This window comes from Sminthopsis crassicaudata, chromosome 4 (genome assembly GCF_048593235.1).
Source record: "Sminthopsis crassicaudata isolate SCR6 chromosome 4, ASM4859323v1, whole genome shotgun sequence".
Lineage (NCBI taxonomy): Eukaryota > Metazoa > Chordata > Mammalia > Dasyuromorphia > Dasyuridae > Sminthopsis > Sminthopsis crassicaudata.
The window spans coordinates 176,170,451-176,186,893 of record NC_133620.1 but is presented as its reverse complement, the minus strand read 5'-3'; the positions used below and the strand labels follow the sequence as shown (position 1 = coordinate 176,186,893).

Below are 16,443 nucleotides of genomic sequence, written 5' to 3'. Positions count from 1 at the left end.
AAGAGCTAATTTTCCATTTTATTTGTAGTATTACTAATTAGTAGGAAACTTCCCTTCAAATTTGGCTGAAATCTGAGCCCTTCTAATTTCTTTATATTACAATTATTTCTGTCCTTCATGATTAAAACTAATTTGTACTTGGGACAACACTTCAGATATTTGAAGACTGCTATCATGTTCTTATTTTCAGGGTAGAAATTTTGTGTCCTTCATTCTAATCGCCTTCTTCTAGTTGCATTCCACTTGATTCATGTCCTTTCTAACATATAATCCCCAGAGTATTCTGGATAGCTATTATAGGTAGCTCTTTCTGGCCTGAAAGCTATTGAATTAACACCAGCTTTCAGTCAGGAATTTGTTTTCCTATAGAACAGAGATGAATATATCGTTACTCTCAGGAACATAGTGATTCCCCTCTGTGTTGAAATTAAAATGCAGAATTTTCTGGTAATTTAAGCCATTCATAATTTGATTTCAATCTTTCCAAAATGAGCACTCTTTACTTTCCTAATTTATTTTTTTGCTGTGCAGCCTATTGTACTACCCTACAATTCCCCCCACTCTGGAAATACCTAACTCCTCCTTTCAGGATTTACCTTAAACTGAAGACCTAATCTGATTATCCAGGTATTGGTGACCCTCCCAATCACTTTATAGATATTTTGTATATAACTTATATTTACTTCTCTCAGTTCTTCATCTATAAAAAAAGAGAAGGAAATGCCAAAACATTCCAGTATTTGATAAGAAAATCCCAAACCAATTCATGAAGAAACACAATTGAAACAACTCCTTTTAAATGTTCTTTCTTTGTCAAGTTTCATTACCTTTCTACACATTAATTTCTTCATCTGTAAATTGAAGGTAGAAAGATTAAAATAGACAATTTCTAAAAATCCCTTTAAATTTAAATATTCATAAGAGGAAAAAATGTAGAGTGCTTATTATTGTTTCTTACATTAAATTATACACAGGAACAGCTTAGTAAATATTACCAAGTTATGATGAATTTGCTATCTTCTATAGGAAATTTGAGTAAATTGTAGTTGCCTTTAAAATGCTTCGTAATTTCAAAAGAGCTTTCATCCAAGTGTATATATTTTTTCCAGTTAAAAACTGAAAGGTGCAAGGTGCTGACACATTGTTTTCTCATAATGACACTTGGGTGACACATTGTAGATTCATCTAGTTATCAGCTTGTCAGAACAAAACATGCCTTCATTCTCACCTGATTTGGAGATTTCTAGTTCTTTAGATGACTGCTTTAATATTTTAATATATATATATTTTACATTTTAAAAATAGCAATTATTTTTTTCCTCCAAAAACCTAAACGGATAGTGTTGGGGGAAACACTATCAGATGAGTAGAGCAAAAAAGAGCAATGAAATTATTTTTGCTTATTTTCTTGTATGAATTGATCACAATATTTTCTATGTTAACAACAAACTTTTGTTAAGATCCAACATAATTGAAAAATGAACTTAATTCCTACAATGAACTTAATAATTGTCTTCTTTATTTACTTGAAGTCATATACTGTATAGATTCAGAACCTGGGGGTCTATAGAACCTTAGTTCCTATCACATCTCAGAGAATTAGTAGTGGCCTGTCATTGATTTCTCTGAACCTCAGTTTCCACCTCTATAAAGAAGAGATAATAACCACATGCTTCCCACAATTTGGGTAAGAACGTAAGAAATTATATAATTAAAACCCTTTGCATATCTTAAAGTAACATATATCAATGCGAGTTCTTATTGTTATCAAATGATACAAGAACTAGGTAGTAGAGTAGTTTAATAATTGTACATATATTAAAGCTCTAAATTCAAATACAACTGTAAACACCTATGAATTGGAAGTCACTTATTTCTTTGCTTTAGTTTCCTCATCAATAAAATGGAAATAATAATAACATTCACTTCCCAGAGTTATTGTGAGAATAAAATGTAACAATATTTGTAAAGTCTTTGGAAACCTAAAAGTGCTATACAAATGCTATTATCATCATGCTTGTTCTTGTGGACAAAAGAGTAAATCCTAGTGCATGGTCTTTTTATCTTTGCTAGGCATTTTTTTTTTTTGCATAAAATTGCAGGGTTCTATTGCATATAGTAGATAATGGATCTGAAATAGATTCTAGTCACAATACAGATTTATGCCTCTAGAACATGATTTTAATTTATAGATCTTAGCCAAGAATTTCTGCACTTTTTTATAATTTTGAGAAATACTATTTCTAATGAGTTCATGGCTAGTATATTCTGACCACAGAATATATTTCCGTATCAATTAGTATGGGAAGAGAAGACACTTGAACTGCAGAATACTAAGCAAAGAAACAAAGATAGTTAATGATAGAAATGGTGATGGTATAGGGGAACACGGGTTGGATTTGCTGTCAGAAAACCAAATTTCCAATCTTGATTCTATCATTTACTATTTATGTGACCTTTAGTGAGTTACTACAATTTCTTTCAGTCTCAGTTTCCTCATTTGTAAAATAATGGACTTGAATTAGATGAGTCAGAGGTCCTTTCCAGATGTAAATAGCAGTTAGGTGGCATACTGGATAAAGTGCTAAGTGGACAGAGAGGTAAAAAGAGTCATTCTGGTGAATTCAAATCTAGTCTCAAGCTACATGATCCTGGCCAAGTCACAACCCTTTTTGATTCACTTTCCCTATTTGTAAAATGAATTGGAGAAGGAAATGGCATATCACTCCAGCATACCACTCCAGCATCTTTGCCAAGAAAACTAATTACTCCCAATAGAATTAGTTGGACACAACTGAAAATACTGAACAACAGCAAAACATTTCTAAATCTGTGTTGTTATGGTTGCTACATTTTGTAACTGTTGTTTGCTTTGAATAAGGCCTACAAGCAACCACAAGAAACAATATTTCTTGTTTCAATATGGTCCTGGTTCTCTTGAGAAGTTAGTTTTCTACTGAACAAAATGACAGACTCTTGGGAAAAATCAAAATTCAAATCTATCTACTAAGAGGACTTGGGTTGTGATTACTCAAGCTCATTTCCTAAGTGTTCAGGGAGACTTTAAACTTTGGTAAAGTAAAGTTAAGCTACCAAAAAATGAAACTATTGAAAAGTTCAATCTCTAGAGAAAGTGAACATTGTTGTCTTATGACAGATTAAATATGTGTCTTTTAAAAATATTAATTGCATATATAGCACTTGCAATTTACTCCATTTTTCAAAAATCTAAAACCAAGACTAAATTCATTATATTTTTCTTCAACAGACATTTATTAAGCATCCATTTTGTGCATTTTTTTGAGAATGATAGAAAATTTGGGAAAAAAAGCCTTTGGCAAACTGTACACTATATAAAGCAAACTATACTAAGCTGCAATAGAAATAGAAATCTAGCTTAGATAGTCTAGGCCCTCATGAAGTTGAGTGGCCTCTTATTTTAGGCAGTAAAATATTTCTGTGATTCAAAAGTTTTAAGACTTATTTAATTGCTTTCTCTTTCCATCCTCCTTGCTTATTTTTTTTTCTTTTATAAACCATTAACAGACAATATGTGTGAAGGTTTTTTTTTTTTTTTTTTTTTTTTAAAGAATAAGCATAAGGATGTTGTAGCTAGAAACTGGAAGTTGAATGGATGTCCATCAATTGGAGAATGGTTAGGTAAATTGTGGTATATGAAGGTTATGGAATATTATTGCTCTGTAAGAAATGACCAGCAGGAGGAATACAGAGAGGCTTGGAGAGACTTAAATCAACTGTTGCTGAGTGAAATGAGCAGAACCAGAAGATCGCTGTACACTTTAACAATGATACTGTATGAGGACATATTCTGATGGAAGTGGATATCTTCAACATAAAGAAGATCCAACTCACTTCCAGTTGATGGACAGAAATAACTATACCCAGAGAAGGAACACTGGGAAGAGAATGTAAATTGTTAGCACTACTGTCTATCTACCCAGGTTACTTATACCTTCGGAAGCTAATAATTAATGTGCAACAAGAAAATGGTATTTACACACATATATTGTATCTAGGTTATATTGTAACACATGTAAAATGTATGGGATTACCTGCCATCGGGGGGAGGGAGTGGAGGGAGGGAGGGGATAATTTGGAAAAATGAATAAAAAAAAATAAAAAAAATAAAAAGGGAAAAAAAAAAAGAATAAGCATAAGGAAATATAAATGAATAAATTACTGATCAATACCTATTCAAAAATGTTTAGAAATTAAAATTTTGTCATATATTTTATTCATTTTTTTGTCTGAAGATTATAGAAGACTTCATCCTAAAAATCAAAATTGATCTATAATTTATAATCTTAATGAGTTACATGAAGCTTAGAAGGTCTAAGTAGCCTGATCGCAAAGTTTATTTGGAAAACAGTTAATAATTGAACCCTTGTCTTTCTACACATTGGACCTGTATTCATTACATCCTCATTTGCTAAAGAAAATAACATGTTCCTAAAAAGTATGAAAACAATATTATGATATATAGAACTCAGAAAAAAATATAATATTCTAAGTATTAACCTTCTTCTGGAGTTTTACTTGGATGCAGAAACAAAGTGCACATGCACATGCATCTATTTGTAGTATGCACTCTTGAGTATAATAATTCTTATTGAGAATATAAAAATTTAACAATAAATGCAGAAATATTGAAAAACATAGCAGCATCTACATGGCAAAGAGCTACACTAGATTGTTAAGTGCCAAGCTTATAATACAAAATTGTATTTATAACATAAATATAATTAAATAGTAACACAGTTGAGAGAATCAAAGAAAAATTGAAGCCCTCTGTTTTTGGCCATCAAAAGGCAAAGCACAGCCATGAGACCCATAAAGGTTCCAGAGCTAAAGTAAATGAAGGCATGCAGCTTGGTATGGAACCAACAATGCCTTTTCTCTTTAATTATTACCAATGAAAGAAGAGAGGAGAGATATCAACTATTCTGATTGTTAGACTGAGAGGATGAGAAAGTGAGGTGCACTATATATGATCTGCCCACTGACTGCAAATAGAAAAGAAGCCATCATGAGTCTTCCCTATATTCTTGTCATATATTCTGGTTTAGTTAGGTCACATTTAAGAGATTCCTATAAATATTACACTTTACCTCACCAACTTTCCCATGCTGTTAATTAAAACTCATTAGCTTTCTGTCTCTTAGTGTTGGAGTCAAAGTTACACTGCATATTTTTCATGCTATGCTAGATCTGAGAGTTATTGGTTTCATTTAAAAGATCCTGACCCATTTTGATAAGGCCTTGATTTGTTAGCAATAGTCTGTCCCCTACAATTCATTTACAAAACTTTTTACTGCTTCCTTGTTTGGTGAGAATTAAAAGGATTTTATGGTTACTTACTTCCTCTTCCAAGTAGAAGAAAATGGAGTATTGATACTTTTAACAAAAGATATTTACTTTTAAATAGTATATTATAATTTTCATTTCATTCTTTTTTTGTCAAAAGACAGAGACTCTAGGGAAATGTAAAGACTGAAGAATTTTAAAGTAAATTCTTCTCTTGTTTCTCCACCATACCACCAAATTGGAAAAATCTACTACTTCAGTTGAATTTCAAATGACAAATTCAGACACCACTTGATTTAACATCTATTATTGGAGTCCATGGAATCCCCATAAGATTTCAGGGCCTCTGTGAACTTTGATGGAAAAAAAAATCTTTATTTTCACTAATCTCTAAATGAAATTTAATTTAATTTGGAAAAATTGAAATGACTGTTTCCACTTATATCACCAGAAACTTATTTGACATTAATTTTCTAGGAATATTATAAAATGATTTTCATGGGATCACAGAGTCATGTGGTTTAGTATGAGAAGGAACCTTAGAAATCATCTAGACTAAGTCTTTGAGGGAAATGAGGGTCAAAGAAGTCCAAGATCACATAGAGAAAAAGTAGCATAGGAGGGATTCAAAATCAAAACATTCTTGATTTCATCTCAGACTTTTTCATCTTTTCTGCTGATTTCACAGAAGGGATCTTAAATCTTTCCTTTTTGGAGGAAGAAAGGGAGGAATAGTATTTTCTGGTCGTATTCTGTAGTGTTGTTTCTCTCTAAATTGTAATCATTCTCTGGAGGCAGGTTTCTTGGGGAGCTTCTGGAGGCAGCCTTCTTTTCAGTTCAGTTCAATCATCCCAAAATGCAGTCAGGATTTAAAGTCCTTTACTGTCTCTTTCCAAATCTTATCTCCAGTTCCTTTATTTTCTCCTTCAAGTCTTGTCTCCTTCACTTAGGGCTCTGCTAGCTTTCTGGAGGCCTTCCTCTCTCCTTGATTCTTGAGAGCTCTTGTCTGAATCCAAAGGTTTGTCCTTCAGCCTCCAGCCTCTCGCTGTCTCCAGCCAGTAAAAAAGTAGACATGGGAATGAATCAGACTCCGCCTCAGAGAGTGGGATTGTGGGGTACAGTGGGTTTGTGGGAGCTCCCAGAAGTCAATCCTAGTTGTGAATCTCCATAGAAGTCCATGAGCAGGCTTTTCCTTTAGGCTTGTGAATCTGCTGGACTTGTGAATCCACTGAATCCTGGCTCTGAATTTCATGGAGCTTCCCTGAAGATCTCCCCTTGACCAATTCCTGACTCCCAGAGAGTAGGCTTTAATATGCTCTCTAAAGGTGTAAGTCTAACATGTGGACCAATGAACGAATTCCTTTAAATGTGTAATCTCCTTTAAAGGTTTGAACTCCTTTAAAGGTGTGAACCAAGTACATTACCTTGTCTCAAGTTCTGGCCTATAACATCTGTAAGAATCCTAACAGTATTCCATACCTTCCCCAGGACCTACTTGAAAACCATAGAGTTATCATATTGATGCTAAAGAAAGCATTTAGATCAACATGAAGAAACATTCTTAAAAATGGGAGAAGAGAAGAAAACAATACAAAAACTTATATAGAGGTCTCAGGGCTATTCTCTTTTGAAAATGCAACAGGTTAACGATTTATGTATTTTTGCATTAGGAAGAATAAAGTTAGTCATGTTCAAGAAGAAAAACTTATCATTTTGTTGATGACATTTGGCATTGATGAAAAAGGAAAAGTTGGAGTATTTCCATTATATGGAAGTAGGCAAAATAAGGTGTTGTAAGGATATGTTTGACAGATAAATTGTTGGGGATGAGTAACTTATCTATGGCTGCTCAGATGTCCAATATAGAAATTAAGTCTATTATCAGAGAATCAAAGTTTATATTTTAAAATATGAAAAATTAATTGAAGTTTCATTGCATTATGATAATATTGGTATAAAGAATTGGTTAATTGATGCTCAGCTTCAAGAAGTTAGGCTATATGATATGTTTTTTTTGTTTTTTGTTTTTGTTTTTGTTTTTCTGAAGCAATTGGGGTTAAGTGACTTACCAAAGGTCACAAAGCTGGGAAGTGTTAAGTGCCTGAGAACAGATTTGAACTCAGGTCTACTTGACTTCAGGGTTGGTGCTCTATCCATTGTGCCACTTAGCTACCCTAGGACATATGATTTTTACATATACTTCTATTTTATTGTCTGGTGTTCGACACACTTCATTGGTGAAGTAGATAAAGCACTGGTCCTGGAAATAAGATCATAATTCAATGTGCCCTTAAAAGTATGCTAACTATGTGACCTTGGGCACTTACTTTTTTCAGCCTATTCCTCATCTGTTAAAAAAAAATAATAATAATAATAATTAATAATAATAATAATACTTCTTCCATAGGTTTTATGATAATAAAATTATGTAATTTTTGTAAAGTGCTAAGCATAATGCCAGGTACACATTAGGCACTTAATAAATGCTTTTAATAATCTAGTATATCCTTTTCAGACATTGAAGAATAACACTGTTAGACTTTTTATTTGTATAAATAAAGTCTAATTGCCTACCATAGGCTTCTTATTTAATATTTTAACTAATGGGGGCAGCTAGGTGGCACAGTGGATAAAACGACAGCCTTGAATTCAGGAGGACCCAAGTTCAAATCTGATCTCAGACACTTAACACTTCCTAGCTGTATGACCCTGGGCAAGTCACTTAATCCCAGCCTCAAAAAAAATTATTTTAACTAATATACCTTGCTTCCTATTTGTATACATCTTATCCCCAAAATTATAAATGCTCGCAAAATTTATTCAAGGTGGCTCCAGAAAAAGGCAGAGCAACCAAATTTTTCATTATGGGAAGCTTGGTTGCAGAGTGGTTAGAGTGATAGGCCTGAAGTCAAGAAGACTCATCTTTTGGAGTTCAAATTTGGCTCCAGACAGCTACTAGCTGTGTGACCCTGGGCAAGTCACTTAACCCATTTGCTTTGGTATCCCATCTGTAAAATGAACTGTAGAAAGAAATGGCAAACCATCCCACTATTTTTGCTAAGAAAACCCAATGGGGTCACAAAGAGCTGGACATGACTGAAATGACTTAACAAGTACAATAAAAAGAACCAAATTCCCTTTTGTCCTTACCTTTATTTAATATTCTTCAAACCATAATATGGATTTTACCTCTTTTCATTCAACTCCTCCAAGAAAATAGTTTTCTGACATGATACCTTAAAGGGCTTCACATTTAGAGTCATTTGTTGATTTAACCTTGCTGAAAGTTTGTCCTTTTGCATATGTAAGAATAAGAGACCTTTAGGTCTTATCCCATAAGCTTCAGAAGCTCTGATTCTTCTCTGGGGATTTACTGAAGGAAAAAGACATAAATCAAGCTTTTCTAGTTTACTTGGAAAATCTTAGAATCATAAACAAAAAAGCCTTAAAGAACCTCAGAGGATTTCCAATCTAGCACACTATTTCTGTAAATTAGAATTGTCAAAGATTTAGTAGCTTTGTGAAGGTCACAAAGATAAGTAATGGTCAGAGGTAAAGTTTTCTTACTCCAGATCCAATGTATTTTCCTCTGTATACCATGAACTTCATTTTGATACTCCCCTAGTATGCTGGTTTTCTGGGAAGGTGATAGTTTAAGGGAAGGAGAAGCCACTCTGGTCAAACCAAAGAGTCAGGAGCAACTGTGACATCTACTAATGATCATGACAGACTCTGCTAATCAGAAGGTCAAACACAATGAACAGAAGTCAGAGAAAACTTAGCAGGAACAACAAAATAGAAAAGAAACAGGGTATTTACTTTATGTGGCTTAGGTGTCATATTTTTCCTAGTCTCAAGCAAAGTGTTCTAGTCACAGTAAACACTTAACATTTGAAATAAAATGAGCACAACAGTAACAAGAAAGAAACAGATCCCAGGTAAGTAGTCTAGTTCTGCAAAATCATTGAGTAAAGGAGTATGCACTGAGCATCAAGTCTAATCACCAGAACTCTTTCCTGTTTCTTGCTTACATGTTTGGTCAATTCAATTTACTGGATATTAATTACATGTGTATAGCATATGTATATAGTGTATGGAATACAGCACATGGAGTCAGGAAGATCTGAGTTCAAACTCTTACACATATGACCATGACAAAGACAACTTTTTTTTTTTCATTTTCATAATAATACCTACCTCTTGAGATTGTTGTAAGTATCAAATGAGATAAGAGCTATTTGGCAAATCTTTTTGAAGCATCATTTGGTGATAATAATAACAAGGATTACTGAGTACTCACCAAATGCTAACTACCTTTGACTTTCAAGATGCTTGCACTAGGACTCTCTTTTCTATGATGTCCATTTAGCAGAACCCTACCAAGTAGAAGATCTGGTTATGTTGGGCTATCAGATGTGTATAGGAAATAGATGAGATGTAGGTCCTGTGAGTAAAGACACACAGTTTGCTTAAGACTTCCAAAGAATCCTTGAAATTCATTTGAATTCCAAGAGCCACCAGCACTGCGGGTCCCTTGATATTTGGGACCAATTTAACTATAATGCCTCTTGAATTCAAGGCTGGTGCTCTATCCACTGCTCAACCTAGTTGCCCCCTGCCTCAAGCTATCTTAATCAAGGATTTTGGAAAATGAAGCCAGAGCCCAAGTTGTTGGCTAACATATTGTTAATCTAATTAAGGGACTATAGTTTTCTCCTTCACTTGAGCAATTTGGGGCAACCCAAAAAACTCTGTCATACTTTTACATCTTAGAAATACTTCAGGCATAAACCTGGTTTAAACAAGATATAGATGAGGGAGACTGAATCTCAGAAAAACTGTTTAAAAAAAAGTCATTTTAGTGCCTAAGGCGACCAGAAAAAGGAACTCCAGTTCTGCACGTGTAAGCTCATGTTCTAATATGCTTCTTGGCTCTTGATTCTACCCCCAAATAATTCTCTGAGAGGTCAGATTGAATGAGTAAAGCCCTGGATTTGGAGTCAGGAAAACCTGGATTCAATTTTTTTCCTCTGCTATTTACTGGCTCAGTCTAAATCTGCCCAAAAGATTATTTTATGGAAAAATTTACACAGGGCAAATGTTCATAAGATGGTCAGAAAAAAAAAGTAACATAAGGACACTCTCAAAGTCTTCAGAACTTTAGAACTGTTTGACATGGGAGACACTGGCACAGGACTGCCCATCAAGGCATGCAGATGCTGTGCTCTATGTGAAAAGCAGAATTAAATTAGCTCAGAAGAAATGCAAAATGTGCAGTTCAAGAATTCCACTCCAAATGTTTATAGGGATTATTTGTGTCCAACCTGTGACAGATCATTCTGAGTTTATATTCGTCTGATCAACCACAATCAGATACATTGTAACTGGGCTCTAATGTAGTGATGTCATTTTAGTTCTCTCTGAGAATAAAGGACAACTAGCAATCACATCTGTGAACTATGGGCAAATTATTTAACAGTTTTATGAAGATTTTTTAAAATGGTAAAAATGATCATATTTCAGGTGCTTTAATAAAGATAATCTAACCTCTAAGCTAGGTCTGAGGTTTTTAACCCTTTTGTCTGTCACAGAAACATTTTAAATCCTAAAAACATCTTGTTAGAATAATGTTTTCAAATAATAGAAGGAAATGATAAATGTCATTGAGATGTTAAATAAAGATGCAATTTTCCACAGCCAATTCACGACCTTTCTAAAATCTCTCCATAGATGTTTTTGGAATCTATAAATTTCAAATTAAGAATCCCCACAAAATATTACAGGAAGTTGTGGTATGATTTAAAGATAAATAGGTAGGCTTTCTACCTAAAACATGTTCCTTAATGGTACCTGAAATTCCACTATTATTCTCCCTTGTTGTTGCTATTACCCTTTATCTAGAATCTTATCTTTTAAAAATGTTCCTGAAAGGAGTTGCACATTAAGTGTTTTATTCTTTATTATGGAAGAGTTCATCAGATACCAGAATCACTGATCAGATGAGCTCACTGTATATCTGATTGTGATACTAGAATAGCAGAGGGAGGAAATGTATTAAAGAGAGACATGTTTGTCAAATTCCTTTTGTTTCATAATTTTGCTGAGAGCCAACCCTATACTTTAGGATAAGGATAAAACAGGCTACTGCTCTCTCTCCCAGTTTTGTAAAGTATCTTCATCCCAATGTTCAGATATAATGTAAATAAACAGAACACAAAGTATATTTTAATAAATTCTGTTGTGATAGGGTAGTTAGGTGCTACATTTAATGTTAGTGAACTTTGAAATTCCATTTAATTTATACATATATATGCATGTATATTTATATACATATACACATTTATATACATATATACTATATTATGTATATAAAAATCAGTTTAACATCAGTCAGATTTAAGCTGCTTAAGGATAGGAATTACTTCCTTTTTATAAATGTCCCTAAGACTCATCTTCCTGAGTTCAAATCTAGTCTTTGCCACTTCTTGTATAACCTTGGGCAAATCACTTAATTCTATTTGCCTCAGTTCTTTATAAAATGAGTTAGAGAAAGCAATGGTAAACTATTCTTGTATCTTTGTTTACTACCCAACTACCAGTCCCCCAAAGAACATTGGAAAAAAATATTACACCCATACACACGAATCCAAATGGGTTCATGAAAGTTGGACACAACTGATATGACAGAAAAACAACAAAGTGGTAGCTACTTAGAGAATAAGAAAACTTTCCATTTGACCTGCAAATATGTTGATTTGAAAATTAAAAATATATAAATCCAACTGAATTTGTTGATATTAATAAGTTATGCTCTCATGTGGCAAGACTTTGAAGAAGCTATCTTAATTCTATGGGTCTGACTTTATTCTTCTACAAAAGCAAAGGGTTGGGTAAGATGATTTTCTTAATTTCTAAAATTCTTTATCCCTATCTCGGGGCAATTTTTTTTTGAAGACACTATGGGAATGTTTATCCATTTATGTATTCAATGAGACATCTTTGCTGCAGTAAGAACTTTGCTTAACAGTACTTATCAGGAAGATTTGAGAAAACATTTTTATCTTAAGTACTCTTAATTATGCTTTTAAAAAATGGAATTATAAAATTCAATTTTACTCTAATGCAATATAAAAGGGATGGTTCAGGATATAAATTGGCACATATTAAGAAATACTCCATATTAGTTATTTTTTATTTGTTTTTAGGCTAATAGGGCCTTTTCAGTCAACAGTAAAATAATTAATAAAGAAAGGATCATTTATTTGATTCTGGGTGAGAACAGGTTCTTGTTTTTATATTTGTCTATCAGTAGTTCAGATTTACAGCTTTACTACTGGGAGGAATTGTTAATTCATGGAGTATTTTCATAGAACATATTGTCTGTTCCCTTTGTTGGACTGTAGATGTAAATAGAGTTTGGGGATTAGAGCATTTGGTAGTATCACATTATGAGTCTTTATTAAATGTGTCAATGTTGCTTAGATGTGCTTGTTTAGTATGTAGCACAACAGCAACAAGAACTCAGTAGGAATGCTGCAGATATTAATTGATGATGGCGAGTGATCTGTAGGGATCTGGTTTCTGATGACAACATCAGTGCTGTATCTAGGCATTAGTTTGGATGATAGAGGACCTGTTTATGAAATAAAATCAGGTTGTTTTTTTCATTGTTTTTGCTGATTACCTGATCTTACAGTTAGTTTCTTTTCAAACTTACTGTCATTTCTGTTAGGATATAGAAATGTTAGCAAGACACAGACAAATGATTTATCATTCATGCATCAAGCATTTATTAAGCACCATCTATGTACCAGACATTGCTAAATTTCAGGAACATATATGAAAAAAAATGAATCATTTCCTGACCAAAAATAGCTTACATTTGATTGGTCTGAGGTAATAAAGAAAAATCATTAGAACATACATACAAATTAAATGCAAAGTATTTTTGAAGGAAGAATACACTAACGATAGAAGGAATTATATGAAATTCTTTAACTGGGCCATGATGGGAGCTAGGATTTCTAGCTTTTAGGAGCAAAGAGAAGGAAATCATATTCTAGAGAGTATTCATATCATAGCATATACATAGTCAGACATTGTAGCTCTGTTATTCTTCCTTTTATCCTTGATCAAAGATTTCATTCATATTTATTGAGGTTCTATTATTATGTCTATATAATGTCTAATCCCTTGATTTTATTGTTGACTGAAGTCACTAGAAATCTATTACTTCTGTTTTTCCCCAAGTACTTTTTGGTCTGAATTGATGAGTTCAATATCATTAGAGTAGACTTGAAAGAATTCTAAATATTATTTTTTCAAACACCCCTCTTCTAATTAAATTTCTTTTAATATGTTTCCTAGTTTAAGAAAATCATGAAATTACAAATTAACTATAATGAGCAGCAGTATTTGGGGGCTGATACATTTTCAATAGCATAGTCAAAAGACATTAGGGTAACCAAATCATTTGGTCCTCAAATTTAAGTGCAATTGTCTTTTCAAAGACAGTGTAGTAGACAAATAAGCTATCGTATAAAGAAGCAAATACATTCAAGGGATAGGAAAATCAGAAACATGATAAATAATTACTTAGATTGTAAAGTAGAATTGTAATGGGATGAAGGGAAAGAATAATGTATGTATAATTAGAAAACCTTAAGATAAGAGGCACTTAAGGTCAGAAAGCAAGTGCTAAAAAAGACCCTCATTTCATCCAGTCCAATGCCATCAATTTGCAGATAAGAGCCTGGAAAAACCCTGAAAAGTTTTAATGAGTAGACCAAGATAACACAAAAGTTAAGTAAAAGAACTAAGAAATAAAAAGTCTTCTGACTCCAAAGCCAACATTTTTGGTGGCCCAGAGCCACACTGGACCCAGATTCAAAACTAACCTCAAATACTTAGTAGCTGTATGATTATGGGTAAAACATTTAATTTTGGTGTTGCCTCAGTTTGTCAGTAAAACAAGAATAATACCCATCTCCAAGAATGATCATGAGCATCAAAGGAGATATTTATTTAAAAAAAAAAAACAAACAAACAAAAAACAACTAGCACACTATCTGGTACATAATAGTTCTTTAATATGTGCTTGTTTTCTTCCTTCCTGTCATTTTAGTTTTGTCATCTTATGTTTTTATTTTTATAAAATGATAAATAATACTTGTATTACCTACATCACAAGGTTGTTTTGAGGATAAATGGCACATATGACCAAGACTGTAACTATAAAGTACTATATATACATGTAGCTAGAAAAGGTGAACTATTGTATTTTTAGAACTTTATTGATTCTTTTTGAGAACATTTAAAGCAGATTAAAAGATTGCATGGTACTATATTGTATTTTCAATTAGCAAGGTGGATTAATGGTTAGAAAATCACCTCTACAGTCAGGAAGACTCATTCTTCTGAATTCAAATCTAGCCTCAGACACTGGCTAGCTGTGTGACTCCAGGTAAGCCATTTAACCCTGTTTGCTTTAGTTTCCTCAACTGTAAAATGAATTGAAAGGGGAAATGGCAAACTTCTTCAATATTTTTGGCAAGAAAACCTCAAATGGGATCACAGAGAATTGGACACATCTGAAAATGAGTGAATAATAATAATACTATATTCATTGTCCATGAAACAAATCATTGTGATATATGATAAGTATAATATGTTCTGATGTTTAGTATTTAAGTAGCATACTAGGGAATCAGCACAGTAAAGGGGAAAGTCTACCTCATTTGGAGATTGAAATATGGTGTTTAATGCCAACTCTACTGTCTCCCATTAGTGTGACCATTATCAATTTATTTGTGCCTACTAATTCTCAAGTGATCATCTGTAAATAGGCTAGACTAAGTGGCCTCTAATGTCTTTCCAAGCTCTTCAACTATTATTTTATCAATTATGATTTAACAATACATGATTTTACCTTAATGATTTGAAAAGGCTTAATGTTGTTTTATCACAAATATATCTCATTGATTCTAATTGAAAAGCAATTTAATTTACATATGTAAAATTTGAATAAATATATAATTTCTACAAATTTACATAAATTTTACAAACATAAAATTTATGTAAATTCACACAAATATATAATAAAACAATACATTTAATAATTGATGAATATTTAGGATGAGAATATATAATATTTATGAGACTGGAATTTTGTGTATAATCTTTTGAAAAGTAGTGCTTTATTTGGGGCTTGGGTTTTTTTTTTTTGACATGCTATCTCTTTGTATCTTATGATTAACTAATGTTCCTAGATTCCCATTCATTCTTCTCCTTCCCTCTTATCTCTACCCCCTCCCTCTCGTGACTGGAAAATAACTGAACAACAAAAACTCATAGAATCATATGATGGAAGAGCTGGAGGATCCTAAAGATTATCTAGCTCAGGGCTGATATTTTAAAAAATGAAGAAAGTGAGATTCAGACAGACTGAATTAGGGTAAGAGTACATTAGTGTGTTGAGGAAAGAACTAGACTAAAACAAATGTTTGCTGTTGTTTCAACTCTATTCTCTACCAAGTATTTAGCACAGTACTGGGATATCATAGTCTCTGAATAAATACTTATTGACTTGATTTGACTCTTTCCACCTTGTTTAGTGAGAGTAAGGTAACCCATCTTTCATATAGATATATTTTTCCTGGTCAGTAGATGATATGAAATATTTGAAAGTACACATGACAACATCATTTGCCCAGCTGCTATAAATGTGACAGCTTGTGAATGCTGTTGGGTAGCCACCTCCAAACCCTCTTGAAATCATCTGGATTATTGGGACTACTCCTTCATCATCTCACTTCCCAATTGAATGACAAATGCTACTTCCACAAAACCTGTTGATTAAAAACAAACTGGAGAGACTCTGCTCTACTCTTGCTTAGTTTGCTTGTCTGTTATGTTGATATAGTGTCTTTGTCACTGAAACCTACTGAGCTGTCTCTTGTCTCTTCTGATTCTAGGTTTGTGTGCTGGAGAGGCAAATATTTGATTTCCTTGGATACCAATGGGCACCTATCCTGGCAAATTTTGTCCATATTATCATCGTCATTCTGGGTTTATTTGGAACTATTCAATATAGACCTCGCTACATAACAGGAGTGAGTA

At 33.0% G+C, this 16,443-nt stretch overlaps 1 protein-coding gene across 1 annotated transcript in view; it reads left to right on the top strand.

Annotated features, from left to right (window-relative positions):
- The window catches only part of NKAIN2 (sodium/potassium transporting ATPase interacting 2), a 1,389,007-nt gene that overhangs the window by 592,627 nt on the left and 779,937 nt on the right, over positions 1-16,443 (top strand). Inside the window, exon 2 of the mRNA XM_074309950.1 lies at positions 16,299-16,436. Coding sequence (XP_074166051.1) covers positions 16,299-16,436 — 138 coding nt within the window. The remainder of the gene's footprint in view (positions 1-16,298; positions 16,437-16,443) is intronic.